This window comes from Tyto alba, unplaced genomic scaffold (assembly GCF_018691265.1).
Source record: "Tyto alba isolate M040663 unplaced genomic scaffold, T.alba_DEE_v4.0 Super-Scaffold_16, whole genome shotgun sequence".
Classification (NCBI taxonomy): Eukaryota; Metazoa; Chordata; class Aves; order Strigiformes; family Tytonidae; genus Tyto; species Tyto alba.
In genome coordinates this window covers 9063264-9086822 of record NW_024881278.1, presented here as the reverse complement: position 1 = coordinate 9086822, position 23559 = coordinate 9063264, and the positions used below count along the sequence as shown (strand labels likewise).

General features: G+C 40.8%; 1 protein-coding gene across 1 annotated transcript in view; it reads left to right on the top strand.

Annotated features, from left to right (window-relative positions):
- CFAP61 (cilia and flagella associated protein 61) overlaps nucleotides 1–23559 on the top strand; it is a 134063-nt gene that overhangs the window by 40288 nt on the left and 70216 nt on the right. Inside the window, exon 17 of the mRNA XM_042789385.1 lies at nucleotides 14923–15050. Coding sequence (XP_042645319.1) covers nucleotides 14923–15050 — 128 coding nt within the window. The remainder of the gene's footprint in view (nucleotides 1–14922; nucleotides 15051–23559) is intronic.

Below are 23559 nucleotides of genomic sequence, written 5' to 3'. Positions count from 1 at the left end.
AAGGCCTGGTCAGACACTCTGTAAACAGAAAAACACAATTTGTGTTGCAGAGAGCAAAATATTCCACCAAGGAGTTAAATGTGATAACTCTGCAAAATGGAAAGTCTGAGAATTGTCACCTTAAAAGATACTGTGAGACAAGGTGAGACATGTTTTGGTCGTAGAAGGTGGTAACAGGCTAGGAAGTGAGGTAAGAGGGAAATGGAAAAAGTGTCATAAGGAAAGTGTGGAGAAGAGAGGGAGAAGAGTGAAAGACAGAGAGGCTGGAGCAGGAATTAGTGGCAGGTTGTCTGAGGCAAGCACCTGGATAGCAGTAACGAGAAAACACCTGCTGTCACCTTCGCTATGGTGGTTTTAGACAAGATAGGGGCAGGATCTTGCAGGATCTTAAAAGCTTTGGGCAAGCAGGGATTCCAGGTAGTTGAGACCACTCCTCATTTCTTTATCACACCTCTATTCTAGCTCACCAAGCTTGTTTTAGCTGAGAGGGCTTTGCCTTCTTGTATTAGAAAGCTGTTCTTTCTGACATTAACCCATGGCTGTTTTGTTCCTGAAAGCTGAAGGGTGGGTTATCATTGTAGTTCTTGGTTTAGATAGCTCTGCAATGATGGCAGGATTTTTGCACATAAACTACAGTACAAAGACTGTAAATGCAAGTCAATTTCAGAAATGTAAAATTTTCATTTGACTGCCTGTCCTAATTAATTGCTTGAGTATCTGTCGCTTATGATGTAGATAATTATAATGAAATTCTTGCTTTGATACCCACAAGATGCCCCTTGATATCTAGCCATCAACATCTGCTTCTCATCTACTGCTTTTTCAGCTGCCTTCCTCTCGTTCCAGCCTTTTTTGAGCTCTCTCTCTCCTTGTCTTGCTGCAGAATTTATTTTTCACCAGTAACAGCTTGGGGCTCAGCAGCTCAGCCATTCAGTGTCTAAGCACAGCTCTTGATTTGAGCATATATATCTCTGTAGGCCATTAGTGGCACACTGGGAGCCCTGGGGCTCAATCAGTTTGTACATCTCTAATACGTTCCAGCCTGCCTGTGAGCATGAAGAGATTCACTCATAAATATTGACCCAGTACAGATAACTCAACCAAGACCCACAAGGACTCTTTCCTGTTTCCTTCCTCCAAAGCCAGAAAGAAAAGCAGCAATCTAAATCAGAAAAGCTTTGCCCTAAGCTAATTCCCATGCGTTGCCAGTCCAGATGGATCTCGGCTGTGTTGGAGAGGTGGTTTTCCTGCAGGTCTGGATCGGTTGTCACAGCAGATGAGCACCAGAAATTAAGTCTGTGGTAACTTGTTCTCATCGTCCCTCTATCAGATCTCTCTATTCTACTGCAGCGTCTGGAAAAAACAAAAGGAGGGAAATGCCATGCGCTGCCCTGCCATGGGTTCCTGGCCTGCTCACCCCTGCTTCTAGCAGGCAACATAAATTGCATTTTGTGATGACTAAGAAAGCATAGGTCCTTCTTCTTGCAGTCTCTCTGGGAGAGCTAGATATAAGATAGAGAGATTTAAAATCCAGAAATTGGTCACATAAAAACATAATTTACCATTACCTGAATGACAATGTAACTGCAGTTTTCCAGCCACCTTGTTCTCTTTGTATCCTTGTGGCATTTCCCTTGGTTCAATATTGTTTCTAGTTTGAGCTAGGCACTTGGTTTCTGTTGCCTCTTTGCTTATCATTAAAATGACTATGAAATGACTTCTCCAAAGAAATGCAGAGTTTAAGAATTCTATCTGTTCCTCCTCTCTGTTGCCTGGTCTTTTTATTAAAGTTTTGCATAGGTTTTAAGGCAATCACAAGTTTTTTCACTCTCTTAAACCACAACTCTGTGGTGCTTCATCTTGGCATCAGAAGACCTGTCACCTGTCACCAAGCAGTGTCTCTCCACTTCCTTAAGGGCTGCAAATTCTTATGAACATAGTAGTATCTTCAGTGACTAATGACAGAGTATGTTTTTTACCCCACTCCTTGAGATGGGCAAGTACATTTTGCTGCTGATTTTCTGTCTGTTTCTACAAAACTCTGTCTTCCATTGCTCTACTGAAGAGATTTGGATAAATTGGGTAAGGATTGACTGAGAAGGCACAGAGGGGAGGCATTAAACTCCCCTGTCTCCCATTGCAGCCCTCTGGAATGGCACAGATGCTAACGATCTTATTTGCATTTGGTCCTGGAAATGCCCAGACTTAGAGATGCCTGTTCAGCCTGTGCCTCTGCAGCAAGCATATCAGAGGTTCCACATATTAGCTCAAAATTGCATGAGGCCATACATCTGCCATGCTCTAGGGTTTCAGGACACAGACCTGAAAAAGCTCCTGTCTGCTCATTAGATCAAACACTTTCTACAGCTGTTCCAAATCAAAAGGAAATCTCTGATTTTTGTATTCTGAATCAGTAACCATTATTGAAGAGCCAATTGGCAGAAGATCCAAAGATTCCAAATCTTAATTCCCACAGTGTTAAAACAGATTAGATTATTATTGTGTTTTGCACATCTGTCAGTCATTTCAGTCATGTTACGTTAAAAAGCAGTTGGTTACAGCAGAATACTAAATATCTTGTAAACTGCTGCTGGCCTTTACAGTGCATGTAATTATTGGTGGAGTAGAAAACTATAGATAATTAAATAATTTTTAATGATCTCTTCATAAATAAACAATTTATAAACTTGTTTGCTTTCTCACCATCTGGGAACATTCTGTTATCCATCTGCTTCATGTAATTATCAATAAAAGGGAAGAATAGGTGATATAATTAACAAGAATAACTGATCCACAATGAAGAACAAAAATGTCACACATCTGTTGAATTATTTTCTTGTTTCTGCCCTTTCATTATTATTCATGCTATTGGGTTTTTTATTTATTTATTTCATGGCAGCGTTCAAGCTGTTGGGTTTTATTGCATAGTTCAGAACTGTTTTTTCTGATATAGCTCATAAAAAGAAGACAGAACAGTTATTAAAGCATTGCAGAAACCCATACAGTGTCGTACAAATTTACTTTGGGAAAAAAAAAAAACCAAAACAAAACAAAAACCAACCCACAAAAAAACCCAAACAAACAGAACCAACGCTTTTTCAGTTAATTTTGTACTTCTCAAGTGATGCTACATGCACATTACAGGAAATGTTTAAATTGATATAAGAAGTCAAGCAAAAAATCTGTAGTCAGAGGCTCAGCCCAGCTTTGTGTTCTCTGAGCTAGTCGACTTGAAACTTGTTCAGGAGTTGAGTGTTGCTGGGGTGGCTGATAGATGTCCAGGAAGCGACTCGGGGGGAGAGTGCCAGTACAGCAGTGAGTGCTGTACTCCTTCAGTGGCCCTGATTTCATTTCTGTCTGATTAATCAGTGTGCTTTCTCAGCAGGCCTTTATTTAAAAACAGCCCTCCAAACAAAAATAACTTTCATGTTACATCCTTTAGTCTGCTCCTGGAGACTATACGTTTTCATCTAGAAAATTAGTTGGAAGTTGGTTTACCTGACTGAAAAGCACACAGAGGACCTTCTCTGGATAAATACTGTTTTGAATCTGAAGAAAAGACCTCATGTACATGGAATTCGGTAATGCAGTGCATGAAAATGTGCCACTTTTTGTTCTGAGCAGTGGTGTCAGCTGCAGGAGGTGGTATCCTTATGCTCCTTCTTACTTGCATTGCATTACAGGTTATGTGAATTGAACTATTGTCCCTAGAATGGTGAAGTCTGCTTAACTTATACATATTGAGTTAGTCTTACTAATAGCACTAGCCTTTTTCCTTCAAAAGAGAATTTTTCCATTTTGTGCAAAACATTCAGTGTCCTCTTTTCCCCTCAAAATAGTCGTAGATCTTTCACTGTCACGTTATCACTGGTGTATACTGACCTTCTGGAGGAGCATCTGGAAGGGGTTTGCAAAACCAAGAAGCTAGGAAAAGCAGACCCATTGTTCATATTCTTACATTGTCGCTGTGTAGTTCTGCGCTACCACACGAAATGGTTTGGGGCCAGAACATGAGAGAAAGCTGAAAACTTGTCCTCCCGTTTGTAGTCTGGGAATAATGGAAGCTTAACCACAGAAGAAATGGTAAATGTTAATGTAAGATTCAAGGAGAAATTGGAATACAAGGCACTGATAACTTTACAGTTTTCAGTGCCAGTATGAATGTATTTTTGCATGTTTACTTGATTCCACACTGATGCTTATGGTAAGTGCTATGAATAAATGGCCTGAAAACAGTTTCAAATAATAAATAAATAAATAAAGTAAAATGAGAGAAAATACTTAATATTTATAAAATTTTTTAGGCAATACATAATTTTTAGTGCAATCGTATGACTTGTGCCATTGAAGTATAGGTTAATGCATATTCTTTGACAGAAGATACTCAAATGACTTGCAAGTATAAGTACTGTCCTGGACTATTCCGTATTAAATGAACTTTTTTTATGTCTGTTGTGAAGTTGCAAGGCTTTAAAACAGAATTAATATGTCCAGCATGTTTGTCATGGTTTCTAAAAAAAATTCAGCTATCAGGTAAAACTAGAAAAATCAAAACATTTTCAATCTTGACAGAAATTCACTTCTCAAGCAGCTTGTTTAAAAAATGAAACAGATACATATGAGTGTTTGGTTAGGAAACTTATAGATGACAGTGTCTCCCCCAGCAAATTCTGGGGGCATTTCACTCTATGTAGCTTCTACTTTCTTATGTTTAGGCCAGCTAAATAAAAGTTGCCCTAACTCGTCACTTGTATGGTAGTGTCTCAGTGTAGTTGGGACGTACCTGACTACACCTTCCTCAGTGCTTCTTCATGAAAAAAATTGAAGAGGATCTTGAATGATCAACAGCTCAAACTGAGCGTAATCCACTACCCTGACCTACCAAGGAAGAGGAGTAGAAAGGACTCAGAATTGATATAGTGACAGTTAACACCTTGCTGCCAAGGTGGAGGAAAGCAGAGGAAAAGGAAGGCTTGTTTGCAACACATGACTGCAAGCCCCAGCTAGTCTGGAGACTCAGCTAGAAAATTTTAGCTCAGTTGTGTTTAAAAGATAATAAAACCAGGGAGATAAAATAAGCAGATTTTAAGACATGGTAGGAGAGGCAGTGTACAACAGAAACATCTTTTTGAACAAGCAAAGTTTGTTGCTAACTAAACAGTTAAGAGAAACTCAGGGAGCAAGGGGTTTCATCTTGGGAATCCAAAGAGACATGTCAGGAAGGTGGACAGGTACAGATACAAGTACTATAAAGCAACAAAGCCTTTGCTTTGGAGAGCATGCCCACCTGAAGTGCAGATGTGTGTAAGAGCACATCTCAGTGCCACTTTGAGCTGCAGTTACTGGGAAATATCCATTCTCCATCACGGTCTGTATGTATGACCACAGAAACAGTTAGCCGTGCCTCTGTAGATGCCTTCTTTCCAGCTGTACTCCGTAATAAAAGGTGAAAGTGCACTGAATTACTCAAAGTGGTTAAGAAAAGCTGCTGGTGTTATTTTACTTTATAGCTGTCTGCTTTATAGCAAAGTGTATTCTGACTATGTTGAAAATCTGTAGTAATAGGAGGTTTCATTTTGACTCAGTTTCAGTTCTGTATGAATTCACTTGAGGCACTGGAATGTACTGAAAGTGGCTGAAATGTGAAAGGGGTTTGATGGATTTGATTTTTTTCTTTTTTTTTTTTTTTAAATCATTGAGCCTCTACTAAGAGAATAAATACAGCAAAGAGAACTTATGTATGATGGGCAAGAGTATTCCCTGCTTTTTAAATATTAAGATCCCTGTATCAGAGTAAAACAGAAGCATTCCTACGTGTTATAATTTCTGTATGAACACATTGGTATTACAAACAAAGGCCTGTTGTGTATAGTTTTCACTTAACCAGGAAAGTAGTATTAATTTTTAAAGAAGTAACTGTTGCTTAAGATGCTATTGTGCTTGAGTAATGAATTTTTAATGCTTTTGTAGTATGTGCATGGGTTAAAATCCATTATTTATTGTACCTCCACTTGGTTGGTAAAGGTGATGATTTTATAGCACCACTAGTCATGCAAACACAGTCATTCTGAACTGATGGCTGGTAATAAATTTCCTTACTGTAAATGTCAGTGGGTTTTGTGTGTTGCTGCCATTACATCTTGTTTGGAAGGCAGAATATCACACAATTATGGGAGGCACCAGATGGCATCATTAACAGGAATGCTCTGAATGTTTACCACTTATGTGCATGTGTGAAATTAAAAGTAAGATGACCTATCTTTATTTTGAAAGCATGGTGTCAGTACTATACAGGTGTTAATGACATTTGCAGCAAACTCAAATAGTCATTGCTGCTTAAAAACAGGTCAGACTTGTTTTAAAGCTTTTTCAAAGCATTCTGTAGATTGACTTTGGAAGTAGCATAATTCCAGCTTGTAAGGAGGGCACATATATTTTCCACAGAAAGGTAATGTTCACTATTACAAAATGGAGAACCACAGCTGCTGTCACTAAAATATGACTATAGTAACCTGCAAATCAATCTCCCTTTGTATCCTTGTACTGTTATTTAGTTACCTTGTGTTCATTATTTTCAGCATGAAGTAAGATGATGTTTTTTGCATTTTAATTTTTAAAGCTTTTACTTTTATACTTCTCACATTTTTCAATTAATTCAGTGTATTTAGAAAATGCTACCTCTGTTGCCATGAGTCTGTATGCAGAGTAGGTACCATGGACGGAGATGCTTCTGTCTTCTCCCTTTCCAGAGCGTACACAGTCCTGTTTTGGTTTGGGTATTGGGGTAGCTGTGATGTGTTGTGGTGATGTCTTCTCTCAGGAGAAGTCCTCAGAGGGAAACTTTATTGAGCCAGCAAGAATTGAGAGATTTGTCCAGTTAAGTCTCATCAAGGATGTTGAGGTTTTTTCGTAGTGCCTTCTGGAGATGGACCAGGTAGGTGAAGCAGGACTTGCTTAAAATCAAAGCTTAAGGAAGTCCTCTCGATCATTGTGGAAGAAAATACATTAATGTCTGGAAATGCTAGTGGTATTTTCAGTTACATATAATTTTGATGTTTATAGGTAATTCTTAATTTTATTTTGTTTATTCTACATGAGGGTAGTATAATCAATGTGTACTCTGATGGCACAAGAACTCTGTAAAATAAACCTGAGAGGTGAAGGAGACATTGTTTAAGTTAATGATGGTCTTTGGCTGGCTGCTCAGACCCTGGCCCTAGTGCAGGAAAGTATTTTCCATATCCATTTATATTCAGAGACTGTTAGAATAAATTAGTGTTTTGCCATTCATTTTTAATGGCTTTGGTTCAGACTGTTAGATCCTAACTTCTCTTGTGAAATTGTCAGTAAAGAATGAGCTTTGATTTTTAAATGATGCAATTTGTAGTCTACTCACCTAGTTGGAATGACTTAATAGTGTGTTAATAATTATGCCACTAAAAGCAGGATTTAAAGAATTCTCTCTCAGCCCTGATACTTGGGAAGCATTTAGATGCTCTTCTGACCCCTCAGGCTCCAGCCTTCTCTCTGCAGGAGTGCGGAGTGCCATGACTCTGATCTTGGCACTGACCAGTGACAGGGACCAAGCTGCCTGCACCCACTTGCTGGACCCAGACCTGGGACCTGCTCGCTCTGCCTTCTGGAAGCGCGTGGTAAAGCATGTGCTGAGACATGGAGGGTTGTGTGGCCAACAGTGGAGGCTCGGTTGGCTATTGATATAACATTGTTCACATGTCTTAGAAATTTGCTCAAATAACCTGTTTAAAGATGAGAGTTAGCAAAATTAATTGTGTAAATTATGTGGTTAGTACAAACCATTAATTTTGGTAGTTTTCAACTTCTAAATTACTTTGCACATTTTTTTCATGTTACTTAATTAGCTTTTTATGGCAGTCCTAGCAGGCTGTTTAAAGAATTCTTCAGCCTTTAACATATGTCTGCTTTAAAGGTATGGGTTACAATCCTTTTCTAGGTTTGCTGTTTCAAGAGTGCAATGAAGCAGGAGCTCCTGGTTGCCCAGTTTCCAGGGCAGTTGCCACCCATTGAATTGTTGGTGCAGTCACCAACAAATCTAAAGGATGCTTAGTTTTCCTGCAGTTTTGCCTGGAGAAGCTGTTACACTAAATTGTAGAAACACAGAAACTATGGCTATTCTTCCTTGCCAAGAAGGCTGTTAACCTGTCTTGGGTGGATGGCCTTCTCTGGGAGAAGGCATGTCATGGAGAGGAGCTGGTACTATTGGTGCGGCTGGTATGTGGAGAAGCAGAGCTGTGTAGCGAGGGTGTAGCTGCTCCTACCCTCACCAGGAAGCACACAGGTGGTACAGGGAGAATGTGAGTGGAAGTTTGCTTCTTTGAACCACCCAGCCCCTGTGCTGCAGAGCCTTACTGCTGGGTAATCACTGACACCATGGACGGCGGCACAAAACCATACGCTAGGATGCTGCTGGTTGGTCCTCACTGCAACTGCCAGAACCAGTGAGAGTGCCAGAGAGCTATGCCAGCGGAATGGTTTCTGTGACAGCTTTCCCAAGGCACCTCTGCCTCTCCCGAGCAGACCCATCTCCCTGTGGATAGGCTCAGGGCGGCACAGGCGGCGAGGGCTCAGCACCAGCCCTGTCCTCCTTGGCCAGGTTTGCAGCCTCCTGGCATCGCCTGCCTGCCCGCGTCATGCTCCCCGGCAGCGGTTTGGGGACGGGGAGCCCTGAGCAGTCGGTCTCAGTGGCACCTTGGTGGGGGTGGGCTGCCAGGCAGGGCTCCGCGGACCCGTGCGTGGTCACCAGCTTGGAGGGATTCCATCCAGCGTTCGGATGCGTAATCGCGCGTTCGGTTGTGCTTCCGCTGGTGGGGAAACGCTGTCAATTAAAAGTGCTGTCTGCTGGGCTGCTGTCAGCACAGTGGACCTTGATAGGTGGTGGGTTTGGGCGCAAGGTGGAGGCATCGGTCATTCTTGTAGTCGGACGACTGGGTGATCGTTGGTACCATGTGCAGTGAGTCTTCGGGATCAGCTAACGTCGCTGGTGAGCAGTGTGCCTATGGGCTTACCTGCCTCTACAGATTGGATCACTGTCTGTTCCAGTTGCTATTTCCAGAGACTAACACAAACTGCTAGCCTTTTCCTTGGTCGGCTGTTTTGGTGTGACCTGTGCACAGTCAGTGTTCTCGCAGGATTGCTTTAACCCAGTGACCACCCAGATGTGTTTCTCTTGCGCAGACTTGGAGCTTACGGAGGTCAGTGCTTTGCAAGGACTTCGGAAGGGCGGTACAGTGAGAGAACCTTTTGGCATTGCCTCAATAGACACTGTATGGTTATTGCAAGCTCCAGTTTTGGTGTTGTGCCTTCAGGCACAGCCAGGTTATCTCTTAAGTAAGTCAGTCAAACTTCTTGATGTCAGACATAGACCTATGATGGTTTATGTAAACTTGGCATACATAATTGAAAGCCATCCAGCCCAACCTCTGCTGTGTTTCCTTCCACATTCATGTTGGGAGTCCAGCTAGGTAATAGCTGGAAGGTATTTCAGGCTGAAGTTTCTAGCTGTTGCTACATTCCCCCCTTCCAAGAATATCTTGTGGGGTAGAAATAAACAACAGATGAAGATGAATCATGAAGCATAGACTGCTGTCAGAGGGTTAGTGACTTTCTTAACGGTGAGAACTGAGCTACATAAAGCAGGTTCCTTTATCTTAAAATCTGGGGAAACTAACCCTGAGAGCCAGCCATGTGCTTTACCCTCTTGCCAGCTTAGGTGGCTTTAATCAAGTTCCTGTGCTTTCCTGTACGTTACTTTTTTCCCCTGAAAGATGTGAGAGAACTGAACTCTTTGCAAATAGAACCATTTAGGGTTTAGCTGTTTGTCTTTCTAAGCTGAGCAGCAAACAATCATGAGATCTTTATGCAAGTGTGAACTGTCCAGCCCCCTTTGGGCTGGGAATCCAAATGTGAAGGTTGAAAGGAAAAAAGAGCAGTTTCTTACCATGGTAACAGTGGTTCTGCAAGGAAATTAAATATATGTGTCCGTGCTCGGCTTTCCTTTGCTGCTTTTTGGAGTTTCACAGGAAATCCCTGGTTTAATAGGGAGTCATAAGCATTGGCATAGGATTGGTCATGAATATATAGGCTGTTTTTCCAGAAGCTGGAGATCAGCATTTACCCATATGAAGATTGGTATAATAATAGTGACTTCGTTCATAAAGGCCTTTGTGGTCTATGGATGAAAAATATTATATAAAAGCTAGGTGTTATCTGTGTAAACTGGTTTTATAGAGCCACAGATACTACAGAAGGGTTCCTCTGACAAAGAAAACAAAATGATTAAAGCTGCAGTCTTCATCACAGTTGTATTTCTTTTTCCTTTTCATTCTGCTTCTGGTGTTTGGGTGAATCTGTAAATGCTTGGAAACAGCTTCTGAAAACATGTTTACAGACGTTCCTAATGATACTTTTTGGAATGTAGCTAGTATTTAGGAAAAAAAAAGAATAATGTAGGCTGAAAAGGGATGTATTTTCCAATAATTTTTGTTCATATCTCCTTAGTAAACACCGAGGTTTTTTTTCCTTGTGATTCAAATGGAGCTTGAAATTAAAATAGCTCTGTTTGTTCACCTTGTTTGCCTGCCACTACTGCTGACTTCAGCACTAATCTAGGAGCAGGTTTGTTAATTATTTTTACTCCTCCTGATTGTTTTTACAATAACAGAGTTCAAATTATGCAGATCCTATACAGCAGTAACTATCACTCAGGTTTCTCAGTAACAAGTGCTAAATTAAAACAAAAGCATTGTAGACAGGCATAGAATCCCCCCAAGGTGGGGCTGGGAGGGTCCCTCCGAGTGGTTCCCTGTTACTTCATGTAGTAATGAGGGATCTGTGAAGATGCTGAGTACATAATAAATGAGTCAGTCCCATGTTTATCTTGCAGTACCCTGAGCAATCCTTCTGAATTCAGGGGCACTTTAACATACTTAAAATTTAGCAGGCACTTAAGTGTGTTTAGCTGCATGAGGCCCAAGTCCTCAGTGTGTAATAAAATCAAATCTAAATTATGTTGCGTTCTGGAGTCTTTGCATGAGTAGTCCCAGCAATGAGTGTAACAGCTCTGACACGCTGCTCATGTTTTACTAGGATGTATTTATCCAATACCCAGTTAAGAACATAGCGCTGCTCCTTTTCTGTCAAAGTTGAAATCCTCTGTCCGACTTCTTTTTTCATTTTTGGATGTTCAGTTACCATTTTTTATGTTTAAATGAAGATAGCATTTGCTGTAAACCCAGACCTATTGTAGAACAATTACAATAAATATTTTTAGAAATCCTGCAAATAGCCCAAGCGGTCCAATGTTTAAAAACAGAACTAAAAGGAGCTACAAAATACTCTCTCTCTGAGTTTGTGCCACCAATGTATATTGCTGAATAACTACAATGAATACATTCCCAGGCAGACTGAGTGGCCACCCACATGAGAGCCTGGGCACACACAGTGGACGTGCGATGCTTTACGTGGTTTGGAAGTGCAAAGGAGAAAATGCATACAGATGTGTTTGCTAAAACCAAGTCGTTATTTCACGTATCTTCATCCATTGGTTACTTAGGGTAGAAGGATGTGTGGATTTTTAATGCTGTAAATTAATCCCACTCTGGCACATATTGTGCTGTGAGATCAGAAGTGAAAGCCACGATTTACTTGCGGGGTTTGTGTTTTCAGTGGAGTATTCTGAGAAATGCATGAGAATTTTTAATGGAGGTAAAGTTCGAAGGCCTCTAAGTGGATGGCACGGGCTGTCCCCAGGACAAAATATCCCCAGTGGTTTAATCAAGAGGGGTCACCTTTGTGAGCGGTCGGCATGGGGGGTGTGGAGGGGCCTCTGCCCACCCGGGCGGAAGCAGCGTGACAGCCGGTGCGGTGACGGAGGCTGTCAGGTACCACAGTGGAAAGGAGGGAAAATAATCTTTTTGATAATTGAAGGCAACACTTTTTTTTTCTGAGCTATGTGTGCCTTTTCTAACAATGGCAATTACCGCTTTTTGCCTTACATTAGTTAATGATTGCTGTTTTATTTAATAAATTGGATACAGAATAAACAAGTTAGAGTTTGCTATTGACCTATCAATTATGATGTCTGATTACTCCTCTGGGGAACATATGTAGTCATTTGTCCTGACATTTTGTTAAAATAAGGTGGCATTATGGGACCAATCCACCTAATTCCTTACTCCCTGGGGCCATTTAGTGTACTTAGCTGTTAGAAAGGTGATTTCTGAAGCATGACAGCTGTTGGTGTTGGGGCCATTGTATGGTGAACAAAAACGGTTGTATTCTACTGAAATGCTGCCTTTGTATCATTGATACAGAAGCCATTTCATAAATTAGATACAACTCTTCCCTAGGAAATGGTATTACTGCTTTGTATTTCGTTGTTGGAGAAAATTAAAAAAAAAAAAAAAAAAACAACTAAACAAACAAACCAAAACCCAACACAGCACTGCAGTAGAAGGGGATGCTTGAATTTGGTATTGCTGTAAGGTCTATTGGGTTTATCCTATTACCTGCTGACATTCCCATCTAGTTATTTTGGTTGACTTAGGTACATTGCAAGTAGTTTCTCTTCATGTTCTTTTTACCATTTTATTAGTTTTGTTAACAGCCACATTTCAGCAGAAACATCACTAATAATTTTTCCTCTGGAAGGCGTTGCTTTTCTAGAAAGTTGCAGTGCTCTGTGCAGCGAAAAAAGCCTGGCAGTGTTCTCAAACCCAAAGAATTTGAATACTGTGATTAGGGCCTTGAGCACAGTGTCCTCAGCGCCTGTTTGTTGTGGCACCACGAGATCTCTGCAAGTGTCAGCACCTGCAGAACAATGTCAATTGTAGTTGGGGTGTAAACATCTAGTATGTTATAAAAAACATAGTCCAAGTTTTATTTTAAGCATTGGGGGATGCCTTTAATAAGTGGCATTGGCTCTTCTCATTTCTTAAATTCTCTTCCAGTGATGTACATTTTCAGTGAAATATAAAAGGTTTTTTCAGTTTCTGAAATGTCCAAATGTGTTACTTATATTTTCATTTATGATCAGAGCCCTTTCTAGTGGCAAATCCTGCTGTGAGAAGTGTTCAACCATGTCAGAAAGCACTGGCTTCGGAGTAGACTGTTAGACTTGTTCGTAGAGACTTACAGATGCCTTTTATCACACCACTTTGGACAGAATTAGGGTCCTCCCTGGGCTAGTCAAGTCACAGGGCTGCCTGTGACACTGAGGGTGTGTGCTGGCTTTCACACATTTCCCTCCGTTAAGCAGCCATTTCAGGCTAGTACACTTTTTAAGATATCTTCTGGAATTTTCTCAGTGAAGTCTGGTACCTGAGATGAATCTGGCTCACCACTGGATGTCATCATTGCACTGTGGTGAACTGCAACAGGGAGAACATTTATCTGGCAGTAAAAAATAACAACACCTGATCAAAGACAACATTTACTTTTGCCACATTTTATATCACTTGCTATACAGTGATGACAGTTTGCAAGTTAAGGGTCCATAATCCTTCCTTAAGGTATGACAGCACTCAAGTGTGTTACGCTGACAATTCTCCACCTTCTCTAGTGAGGCTATGCTGAAATCTCAGCTGTGGGTCTCCACCATTGCAAAGACATGGTATAAAAGATCTTTTGGGGATCTCAGTCTGCCATGTACTTCTTGAGAAGGCCAATGTCATTACCTTACTGTTAAAATAAAATACTTGTTCTTCATATATTGAGTTACTCTGTCAACTAATGTATAGAGAATATATTTCTACTCTAATTTCCTAGGAGGAATTTAGAGGACTTAATTTTATTAACCCTCTGTCTCCTATTTGTAATAGAGGAAAACCTGTTAGAAGTCCTTAGATTGCTTCCTGCTTAAGTGACACAGCAGAAATATATAGAAGTGTCTGACATAATAAAAGTAGCTCTGTTTTCTATTTGTCTCTTCAGTGCATTTATGAATCTGCAATTATGCATTCCGTGAAAGGGGAATGTGTACAAACCAAAGCAATAAGAAAAATGTGAAGTGTGTTGTAGTACAAGATGGAAAGTATTTCCCTGTCTTTCACCAGAAATTTGAAAACTAAATGTAGCTCAGGGCAGAAAAAACTGTCAAATGCAATATTATCTCTTGGTCCTTTCTTGCATATTTGTTTTGAGAACTGTTAGCTAGTGAGACCTAGAGACACAAATTTTAAAAAATAAAAACCCCAAACATGGAGTTTATTGTCTTAACCAGTGTATGAATTAAGAAGAATAGAACCTGAGAAGATAGTACTTAAAAACAAAGATATAAAATATCTTTGGCCGGAGTGTTGTCATCTCTGGCATTGAGATATAGCTCACTTGAAATCCCGGCTTTCAGTGTAGCGGCTCTGTATTTAAGGGAAAAGAAGGTTAATTCTCTCATTTTGGAAAAGAGTTTTCAATTAAACACACAAAGGCACTCAAGATATACATTCCTAATTAATTTATAAGTAAAACCATTTCCATAAATAAAACAACAGGGTAAAAACTACACTAGAAGGTAGAAAAATGGCTTTAATATTATGTAAACATATGTTCCCCAGGTGTTACCTAAATGGTAGTAAATTACAGACGAGGTAGTGGTTTTTTCTCTCTTACAAGGACTCCACAGCATCTTTTCCAGGAGAAGCCAGGCCATTAAGCTCTGCTGATTTTCTGTGACCTATTAAACATGCACATATTTCAGCATTTTAGTACCATTTATCTACTGTGTTATCTTGTGCTGTGCACAGAAAAATCATAGTAGTAGTCGTGTCAAGTGAGCCTGAAGTTTTGTACGAATGCAAGGTAATGCGTTACTGATGGCTTAATGATTCTTAGCAGACTTTTGCTCATTCTTTTAATGCATTTCTATGTCATTTTACATATTTTTTACAGATGAGTTATTCTTTGAACCACATAAATCGAAAGCTGGTATTGGAATCTAAAGTGTCTATCAACACTAGAATTGTGGTGGTTGGTGCATCTGATGTTGGAATCTCTTTTCTGGAAACGCTCATTTTTTGGTGAGTTTAATTTGGTTTCCTTTACTGAGAAGAATACGTTGCCTTTTGTTTGAAGGGGCTTGTTTTTTCCATTCAGAAGCGTGCTTTGAGTCTGTATCTGAGTACTAGATGTTAAAGGTCTGAGTGTCTGTGGATGTGAAGAGACGGGTACTTGCATCCTGGCTGCCTCTGGAACTCAGAAGTGCTGACAGATTCCGTGTAGATACTCAAGGTGAAGGCACACTGCAAATGAGTATTCCACATACTTAAAATCTCTTTGACCGTTGTTCTTACACAAAAATACTATAGGTGGAGGTTAAGTCTATAACCCTTCGTGTGTGCTCCAAAGCAGTATTGATCTTTAAAGCTAGTTGTGCCCAGGGGGATTACAAATCACTGTCTGAATCCCTCCCTTCTCTTATCTCGTGATGCTGTGTTTTCAGAGCTGTGCAGAAATGTATGATGTAAGCTTGTTGAGTTGTAATCTCGCTGTGATTCTTTTGATTCTGATAACACCTTTTGATACCTTTGAGTCTGATGAGGCTTTTGATGCTTGGGACTGTTCAGGAACAAGAAAATTGTCACTTCTGGCCCTTCTGCCATTTTTTCTGTAGACCCTAGAGTGGATGTGGAAGAGGTCTAGCAGAGGACACCATTATCGGGCAGTCTCGGCCTGCTGGGTGGCCCACCAAAAGCACAGGCTGTTAGCATACACTAAGGACTTTTTCAGCAGTAAAACTGCAAATCGAATGGCTGTGGTTACCTTAAGTTGTCAAAATTGGAGTAAATAAACTGTATAAACTGGTTGAAAAGGGGAATAAATGTATGCAACTGTTTTTATACCTTCCACTGTCTAAGCCAGAGTAAACCTGTGGACAAGTTCTAATGTTTTACTGACTTTCCAAAGTTAGAACAGGGGTGCCCTGTCACTGATATCCCCCTGCTTGTACCTTCTATGCCAGTACCCCCTCCATACCAGTTTTAGGGGGTTATCAGGAAGTCAGACTGTGTATGTGAGAATGGAGTTCCTTTTATGCAACTGTTGTTTTCCCCATAGATTAAACGTATGTACTAGAAGTGTCTTGAAAGACTTGCAGAAATGAATGTAAAATTCAAATTATAAATATGATTGTTAGAACAAAATATTCATTACTGAAATGAAGTGAGGCTGGCCTTTTTTTGGTTGGCAGAGAATTGAAAAGTTTGCCTATTTTTTCAGTTAAGCCAAGAGTTTGTATTTCTACAACAACCATTAACAACATCACAAATGAAAATATCAATATGGCAAGAGAAGAAAAAGTTGAAGTGCTTTATGGTTGTTGTTATATTGCTGGAGCGGTGAAGAAAAAAACTCTGCTGCTTCTCTTTTTGTTCTTAGTTCTTGATTTCATGTAGAGCATCCTCTCTTAGGGGTAAACTCATTTTCCTCTCATCCTCCAGTTCTCAGCACCTTTTAGGCTTTCAGTTCCCCTCCAAATTCAGTTTAAAATGCGCTTTAGAGCTATTAGCCAGTTTCTTGTTATCTATCTTGTCCTGTTTATTACTATGCTTTCAGTATAAAATACTGGGAGGGAAAACCAAAGCATATTGATGCTCCAAGTCTGTCAGTCAGAAGCAAAGCCTTTCTGTAGTGAACAGGAGACACAGATAGCATTATGTCTGTGGGGCAATCCTTTATGGGTATCCTCCTCTGAGATACCTCAACCAAGACATTTACTCAGCCAGAAGTTTTGTTTGAACCATATTCTAGCAGAGAGTTTTTGCAGAACATTTCCTTCTTGTAGATAGCAGAGTGCTTGTCTTGAGCGCTGCGCCAATGGAGTGCTCCTGCCTAAGAGAAACTGAGTATTGCTCTGAGACTGCAAAAAGCAAGCAGTCAGCACTTGGTGCAAAATGTCACAGAACTTATATTAATACATGTATAAGTGTAAGGAGGTGGGGTTTTTTGTTAATTTTCACATCAGCAGTAGATAAAGTCTCCTGATCAATGTGAAGGCCTTCTAATACAATTTAGTTTAATTTACTCATAATTTTCTAATATATTTTGCAAAGGTTACATGCACTAAAAATAGCTAGATTGAATCAATTTATAAGCCGCTAATCCTTAAAAAGAGGAAGTAGTTTTCTCCTCATTATTCTTCATACTTAATTATTTTACCTTATCAGTCACCATGGAAACACACAAATGTAATTCACTTACCTACACGGCAATTGCTAGAAGTAGATTTTTACAAGTGTTTTCAACTTCTTTGAGGCTGAAGAAATAGACTTTTCACTGAGCAGGGAGGTAGCCACGAGAACTGCCTGTCCTGGGTGAGAGCGGTGGCCAGCCGCCCTCGCTCCCGCCGCGCCGGGGCAGTGGCACAGCGCTCCCGGGGAAGCTCAGCGCTGTCGCTCCTCGAGCCGTGCCACAGAGCACCCCTGGCCACCGCCTCCTAGCCACCTGGACCAAAAATGAGCTTCGCAGTCCGTGCTGCAGAGGGGGGAGCACGTGCTGCCGGCTGGTCCCTGACGGAATGCTGCCCCAGTCCTTCGCTGCGGCTCGCTACCTTGCTGGTGGACTTTCTGGAAATGGAGATGGCCGCAGAGATCGCAGCACTTGTGCACCCTAATCGGTGGCCGTTATTTCAAAGGGCAGTGTAGAAATGCTGCAAGTGAGTATATGGAATGACCTCCTAGTAGGGGAGGCTTCTTCCTAATGCCCAGGGTGCTCCAAGCCCTGGAGAATTGCGTCAGTTGTGCTAAATCTAACGCTAGGTCAGCGAAGGTGATCTCATTATTCATGGTTCACCATTCAAACAAGTAACACCTGCCGATTTTTTTATTTATTTTTAACTCTGACTGTGATCACATGCAGGCACGCGTTTTCAGCTGTAGGGGTACATTTCTTTAGGACGCGTCTGAATTTTTTTATTCAAGGAGCAGGCGAGCGCTGGAGGCGGCGGTGGGTACAGGTGCGAAGGCGGCTCTGGAGGCTGCGTGAGGAGCTGCAGTGAGCTGGGCAGCAGAGCTGAGATGCTGTGGAAGGGGGAGAGTGAGCTGCATCATAAATTGCTGCAGTAATTAACTTCCCTGCAGGAGCGTGGCAAGCAGGGGAGGAATCGCGATTACCACAATTCCTGCATAAGGCTCCTGGGCAGTGCAATTATATGCTTCCCCTTGCACAAAGCCAGGACTTAGGTCACTCTCTAGCACTAAGACAAGGCTTATATAAATTACAGCAGCATCAGACAGTTTATTAAAGCGATGTAAACTCTGGGCAATGTCCAGTCCTAAAGGAGAAGTAGCAACTGAACAAATACCCGCCTTGTGAAAAAGCAGCTCAGCCCAGCAACACGGAGTCTCAGCCTCTATTGTTCTCTGCCCTCCAAACTGTTAGCGCTGCCTGGCGCTCCTGCCTCCCCTTTGTTGTAGGATGTGGGGAGAAAGCCCTTTCAGCGTCGGAGTGAATCAAGTCAAAGAAACTCTAAAAAGAGGTTAAGTTAAAATGCAAGTTTTATTTATTTTTAGTTTCCCTTGAGTCAATTGGCCTGGGAGTGAGGGGGTGGAGGTGGAAAAAAAATACAAGGAAAAGAGTTTTATCAGACATTTTGGTAAATATGTGTGTCCCCCCACTTACTGTGAGCCACTAACACTGGCAGATTATCACGAATGAAGACCCTAAAAAGGAGTCTGATTTAACACTACAGGAAGTTTTTAAAAACTTACCCCTTTTTTGTCATCCCCACTGAGATCAAGTATGTGTATACTAAATATATAAATGAAAAAGCTGTTTTAAATACTCAACCTGCAAGTGTTCTATGAAAATTGTATCTGAAAACGATTTGCAAGTGTAAAATCTGTTTTCATGAATACGGAATATCAGTACCTATGAATACAAGAAAAAAAGTAGTGAGTTCAGGGCAGTGTTCTGCAAATACCAGTTCTTGGAGGTGAGGTTCAGCAGGAGAAATACCAACTGCAGTTAAATAATTTATTTTAAAACCTGTGAACAGCTAGAATTGGGGATACTGAGTTTGCATAGTCCTCAGTTAAAGCAGCGTTCCCCTAAGTGTATATCCTGATTAATGTAAACTATAGCCCAGCATTTTAATCTTTTCATCTTCCCAAGTACTGAGATGCTTTAAAAAATAACCTCATTGCTAAATACTAATTTACCAGGAGGGCAGGGTTTTTTGTTTCTTCTTGTTTTCTTTGATAACTTAAGAATGATGGTCATGGCAGCAGCATTAGGCCGGAGGAACGTACCATTTAAAAAAAAAATAGCATTTTCAGTTTATTCTGGTGGATGATTCATGGAACAGCATGCTAACTAGTATGCCCTGACAGCAGGTGATTGAAGTTTGGCTGCAAGAACGCAAAAAGCTTGCTCACAGCAGTATCTTGTCATTGGTTCCAGTGTAGTGAACCAATTAGCTTTTTATCCACCTCTTTGCATATAGCTGTGGAAAGCGTTATTGTCTTCTGATTATAGGGAAAACCCTTTTTAATCCATGATTTTGAAAACCTCCTTAATCCAACCTCTGGTGTAAACAATGACTTATTCTCAGAGGACGTTGGAAATATACATAATGTGCAATACAAAATAGCAATAAATGAATGGTGGCTAAAATCACAATATTTTGTATAAAAATGTTGTGAAATGTATTTCCCTTACCAAGTGGGTGTATTAAAATAATTCCTGCATTTAAAAAGCAAATGGATTAAAGAACAGTTTTTTCAATGCCCTGCACTTTTTTCTTAAAGTAGAATTAGAATCTAACACAGTAAATCTGTGAGTTTTTGTCTGCAGGACGGTTCTCCCTTTGTGAGTTAGAGGTATCTAAGATAAGCTTAGAAATGGCAGGGATTTTTAAAACATCGTTTCTGACAGAACAGCTACAACTGCCGTTATCTGGCAGCACAGTATTATACAATATCCTGCACATCTGTCCTGTTTGGCAATAGTTAGCATAATGCTTGCTGTTTAATTAGGCTTTTTATCTTTGCATTTGTCTGAGAACATCTGAAGCCTTCCATGTTGCCTGTCACTAATTAGTTGACTAATTAAATAGTTAGTGCTTACTTGCTGATCACAGAGCTAACATGTAATGAATGGTTTAGTGATCTTCATTGTTTTATACTATCTATCTTTGCCACATGAATTGATATACATGTGCTTCCTTTTGACCGCCTTTTTTTCATACCAAGGCAAATCCAGAACAATGTTGTAGTCGACCATGTGTTCAGTGTCAGCGGGCCTGCATCCTTCAGACATTGTTGCCTTCCATCATTTCTGATGAATAGAGATCAAGTTGTGACAGAGATAAATAAGATGGGTCATATCTCGCCTTGTTGCGCAGTCAGGATCACAATGAGCACTGTCAGTGACTGATACCAGACATAAACTAGGGGAGAGGATATGGGTCAAGATCAGCCTTCCCAACAGCCATTTGACATGCCTCTGCCAAAAAATGATACTCAATTAGCATTGTTATGTGGTTATTTTATAGTTACATTCTTGCTTTAGAGACAGTTTTCAGTTTTAAATAAGATTATTTCAGCTTCAAGTACTTGCCCTTCGAACACACGCGAACATTTGTTTGAGCCCAAACTATTATTTCACAGTGTAAATTTGTAAGTATTTTTAGATGTTCTTTTGCTACTATTTATATATGAATATCCATAACTTCTTGTTGCATGTTAAAACTCATCTTGGAAATAGTAGTTTTCTCATAAAAGACCTGTTTCAAAATTGAAATGAGTCACAAAAACTTTTTATAGTATTATATTTTGTATTTATCATACCTCTCCTGATGACTAAGGTTGACATTAGCATGGCTGTTTCAGCAGCTCTGTACAGAGCTTGGTAACCTGACTACCCGAAGCATCTGGTGGCTGATCAATGCAGTTCAAAGCAAATAAAGAAGCATTCCAAGTGCAAACACTGCATTTAGGTTTTCCAGTTCTCTGCTGAAGCAATGGAGGAGATGGACTTTCTCTTCTGTTCATATTTATTTTTCATCATTTGAAGTTTGTTTCCCAGAGCTGCTGTGGAGGTGCAACTACTCGGTTCTTCAAAGCAGTCTATAAACTGCTTGGGGGTTGGTTTTGAAGCACAGAAGACTGTTCGCACTACTACAGTGGAGAAAAAACTAGTTGGCTGGTTAAGTTGTGATCCTTTCCTCTAGTGATTAGTGTAGATTTGATATGTTCATATGTATGTTTTCACTCTGAGCAGAGGGAGGGGTTGTGACAAATGAAGATCCCTATTTGAAGGTACTTGCTTGTTTTTTCTCAACACTTGATAAGCTGAAATGTTAAGGTTCCTTTTCTGGATTGTTGTGATTATCCTCCAGATCCCAGGAAGGAGACCAACCTGAATGCTGTTGACATTGAAACGAGAGTTGGGAGTACGTAAGACATGGTAGTGAGGTGGTGAATCTTTTCTGCATCCGTGTTACCTAGCTTCCCCAAGCTTGTAACGTGGGTTGGTTCGGTTAGCGGAGCTCCGTGGCGCTGGAGCTCCACTGCTCCCAGAAGCCACGTTACCGCCCTGCGTTGGGGTGAGAACTGGAGCTCCTCACGCCGCGTGGTTCGCTTCCCTGGGAGCGCGGCGGGCAGCAGCATCTCTGCGTTAACCAGGCGTAATTTCAGTTGCACGTGAGCTGCAGGGCATGTGCCATTTGGGAAGGAGCTGCTGGAGAAGGGTGGTGTTGCCCTGGTGAAGAGATGGGCATTACGTGGCGATGTGGTGCTGCACCTCTTGGAGCTGTTTGACGTTAAGGGAGGCAATATCAGTGAGGCAGCTGTGCTCATCAGGCTGCCAGGGCTGGAGGTGCTGCGAGGCCCGGATCCGCAGCTGCTACATGCAGATGTTTGAGATCAGGAATTTTGGCCCAGCTAACTCCTCCACCAGCCATGTCCCTGTCCTTCCTGGGCTGCCAGCTTCCTGTCAAGAGGACGTGCCGCTGGGGTGGTGCCTCAGAACATGCAACTTTTATGAGCATCTTCCCTTTCTGTGTGCTCTTGCTGTCAGGAGGAGGATGTATGGTCCTTGGCCATAAGCTAGGACAAAACCAGTACAAATCTCAAGCCTTTCAGGGTAGTTTTGATGTTCTTTTGACATCTGTGGGATTTTCTAGGGGGCATACTTTTTCATTTCTGTGAAGGCAGCATTGCCAAATCTGCACCAAGCAACATCACAGAGTCAAAATATGAATCTATTCTGCAATAATATGGAAAATTTGGCTCTGGTAAGTAAGCCTTAAAAAAAAATAAACCCACCACCTTAGTTTTAACATGGGTAATTGGCCAGTAATAATAAAAATGTCCTATTAACAAGATGGAATTTGCACTGTATGTTGTTCACTGAAACAGGCACGCAGGAGCAGACAAAACAGCAAAATTTCAACCACACTCTAGTTTTACTGCCCAATTTATGGTATCTTTATTTGTGGAAAATGGTGTTGATGTCTCTCAACTGTGATTTTCAATCTGCCAGGTGATTAGATTTAAACAGTTAGAGACTGTAACTACCAAGGCCATCATCAGGTATCCCTCATTTTCTGTCTAGAAAAATAATCGCCCTGTTTTGAACAGGGTGATATGCTGAAACATTTATGGAATGGAAATTGAAATTTTAATAAGAAAATGCTCTCACTAAAGCAATGCTTGGATGGTAATTTGATTTGGTCAAATTCAAAGCCAGTTTACATTTGGGATGGTAGGGCTAATCTTGTAAACTTTGTAGCTATGGATGTTCCCACATAAGGATATGGATGTGTCTGATTCAGCCCTGTATTTTGTATGGCCCAAGGACAGAGCTCTTTATTTTCCTGTTCTGTCACATAACAATTCATACTGTAAGGACTTTGCCATGCTGATTTTAGTAAACTAGATCCTGGCAATAGCACAGATCTTGAGTGAATATTACAGTTTTTGAAAGAGCCTCCCAAGAAATCTGTAGCTGCGTTGTCAGATGAGTCTTGATTTGGTTTATACTTTGCTACAAAAATTCAGTTTGTGCTTGCAGTGTTTCTCAGTGCAGAATGTTAAGGCAGTTCGCATTTGAGACTGAAGTGATATTACACTAAAGGAGTAAATAGGCAAATATGTAAATAAACAAGTACTTAGGACGTAGTTTTAAGTTGCCTTAGAAGTTTGCTGTTAAATGCTGTTTTTGTCTGTTACATGTGTTAATTGATACGCAGGTTCAAAGCCTGGTATACACCTTGCAAGTGCTGCCAGGCTGCAGAGTCAAAGATGCATGAGAAGGAAGCTTAAGGAGAGGTGGTTAAGGAAGGGAGAGCACTTTGTGGTAAAATTTCAAAGGTCAATATGGGTTGAGAAGCAGAGTGTGGAAGAGAATTAATCTAACAAAGGAAAAGAGACTCAACTGAATTACAGTAAAGAGCCACAATCACTAGCGAAGAATGGTACAAAAAGAATAGAGAAGGCTGAGTTGACATAGGTGAGGAAAGCAAAAACAGTTGCTGGGAAATGAGAAGTGTTTAGAAGGGAAAAAAAGCAGAGATGGTGACAGAAGGGT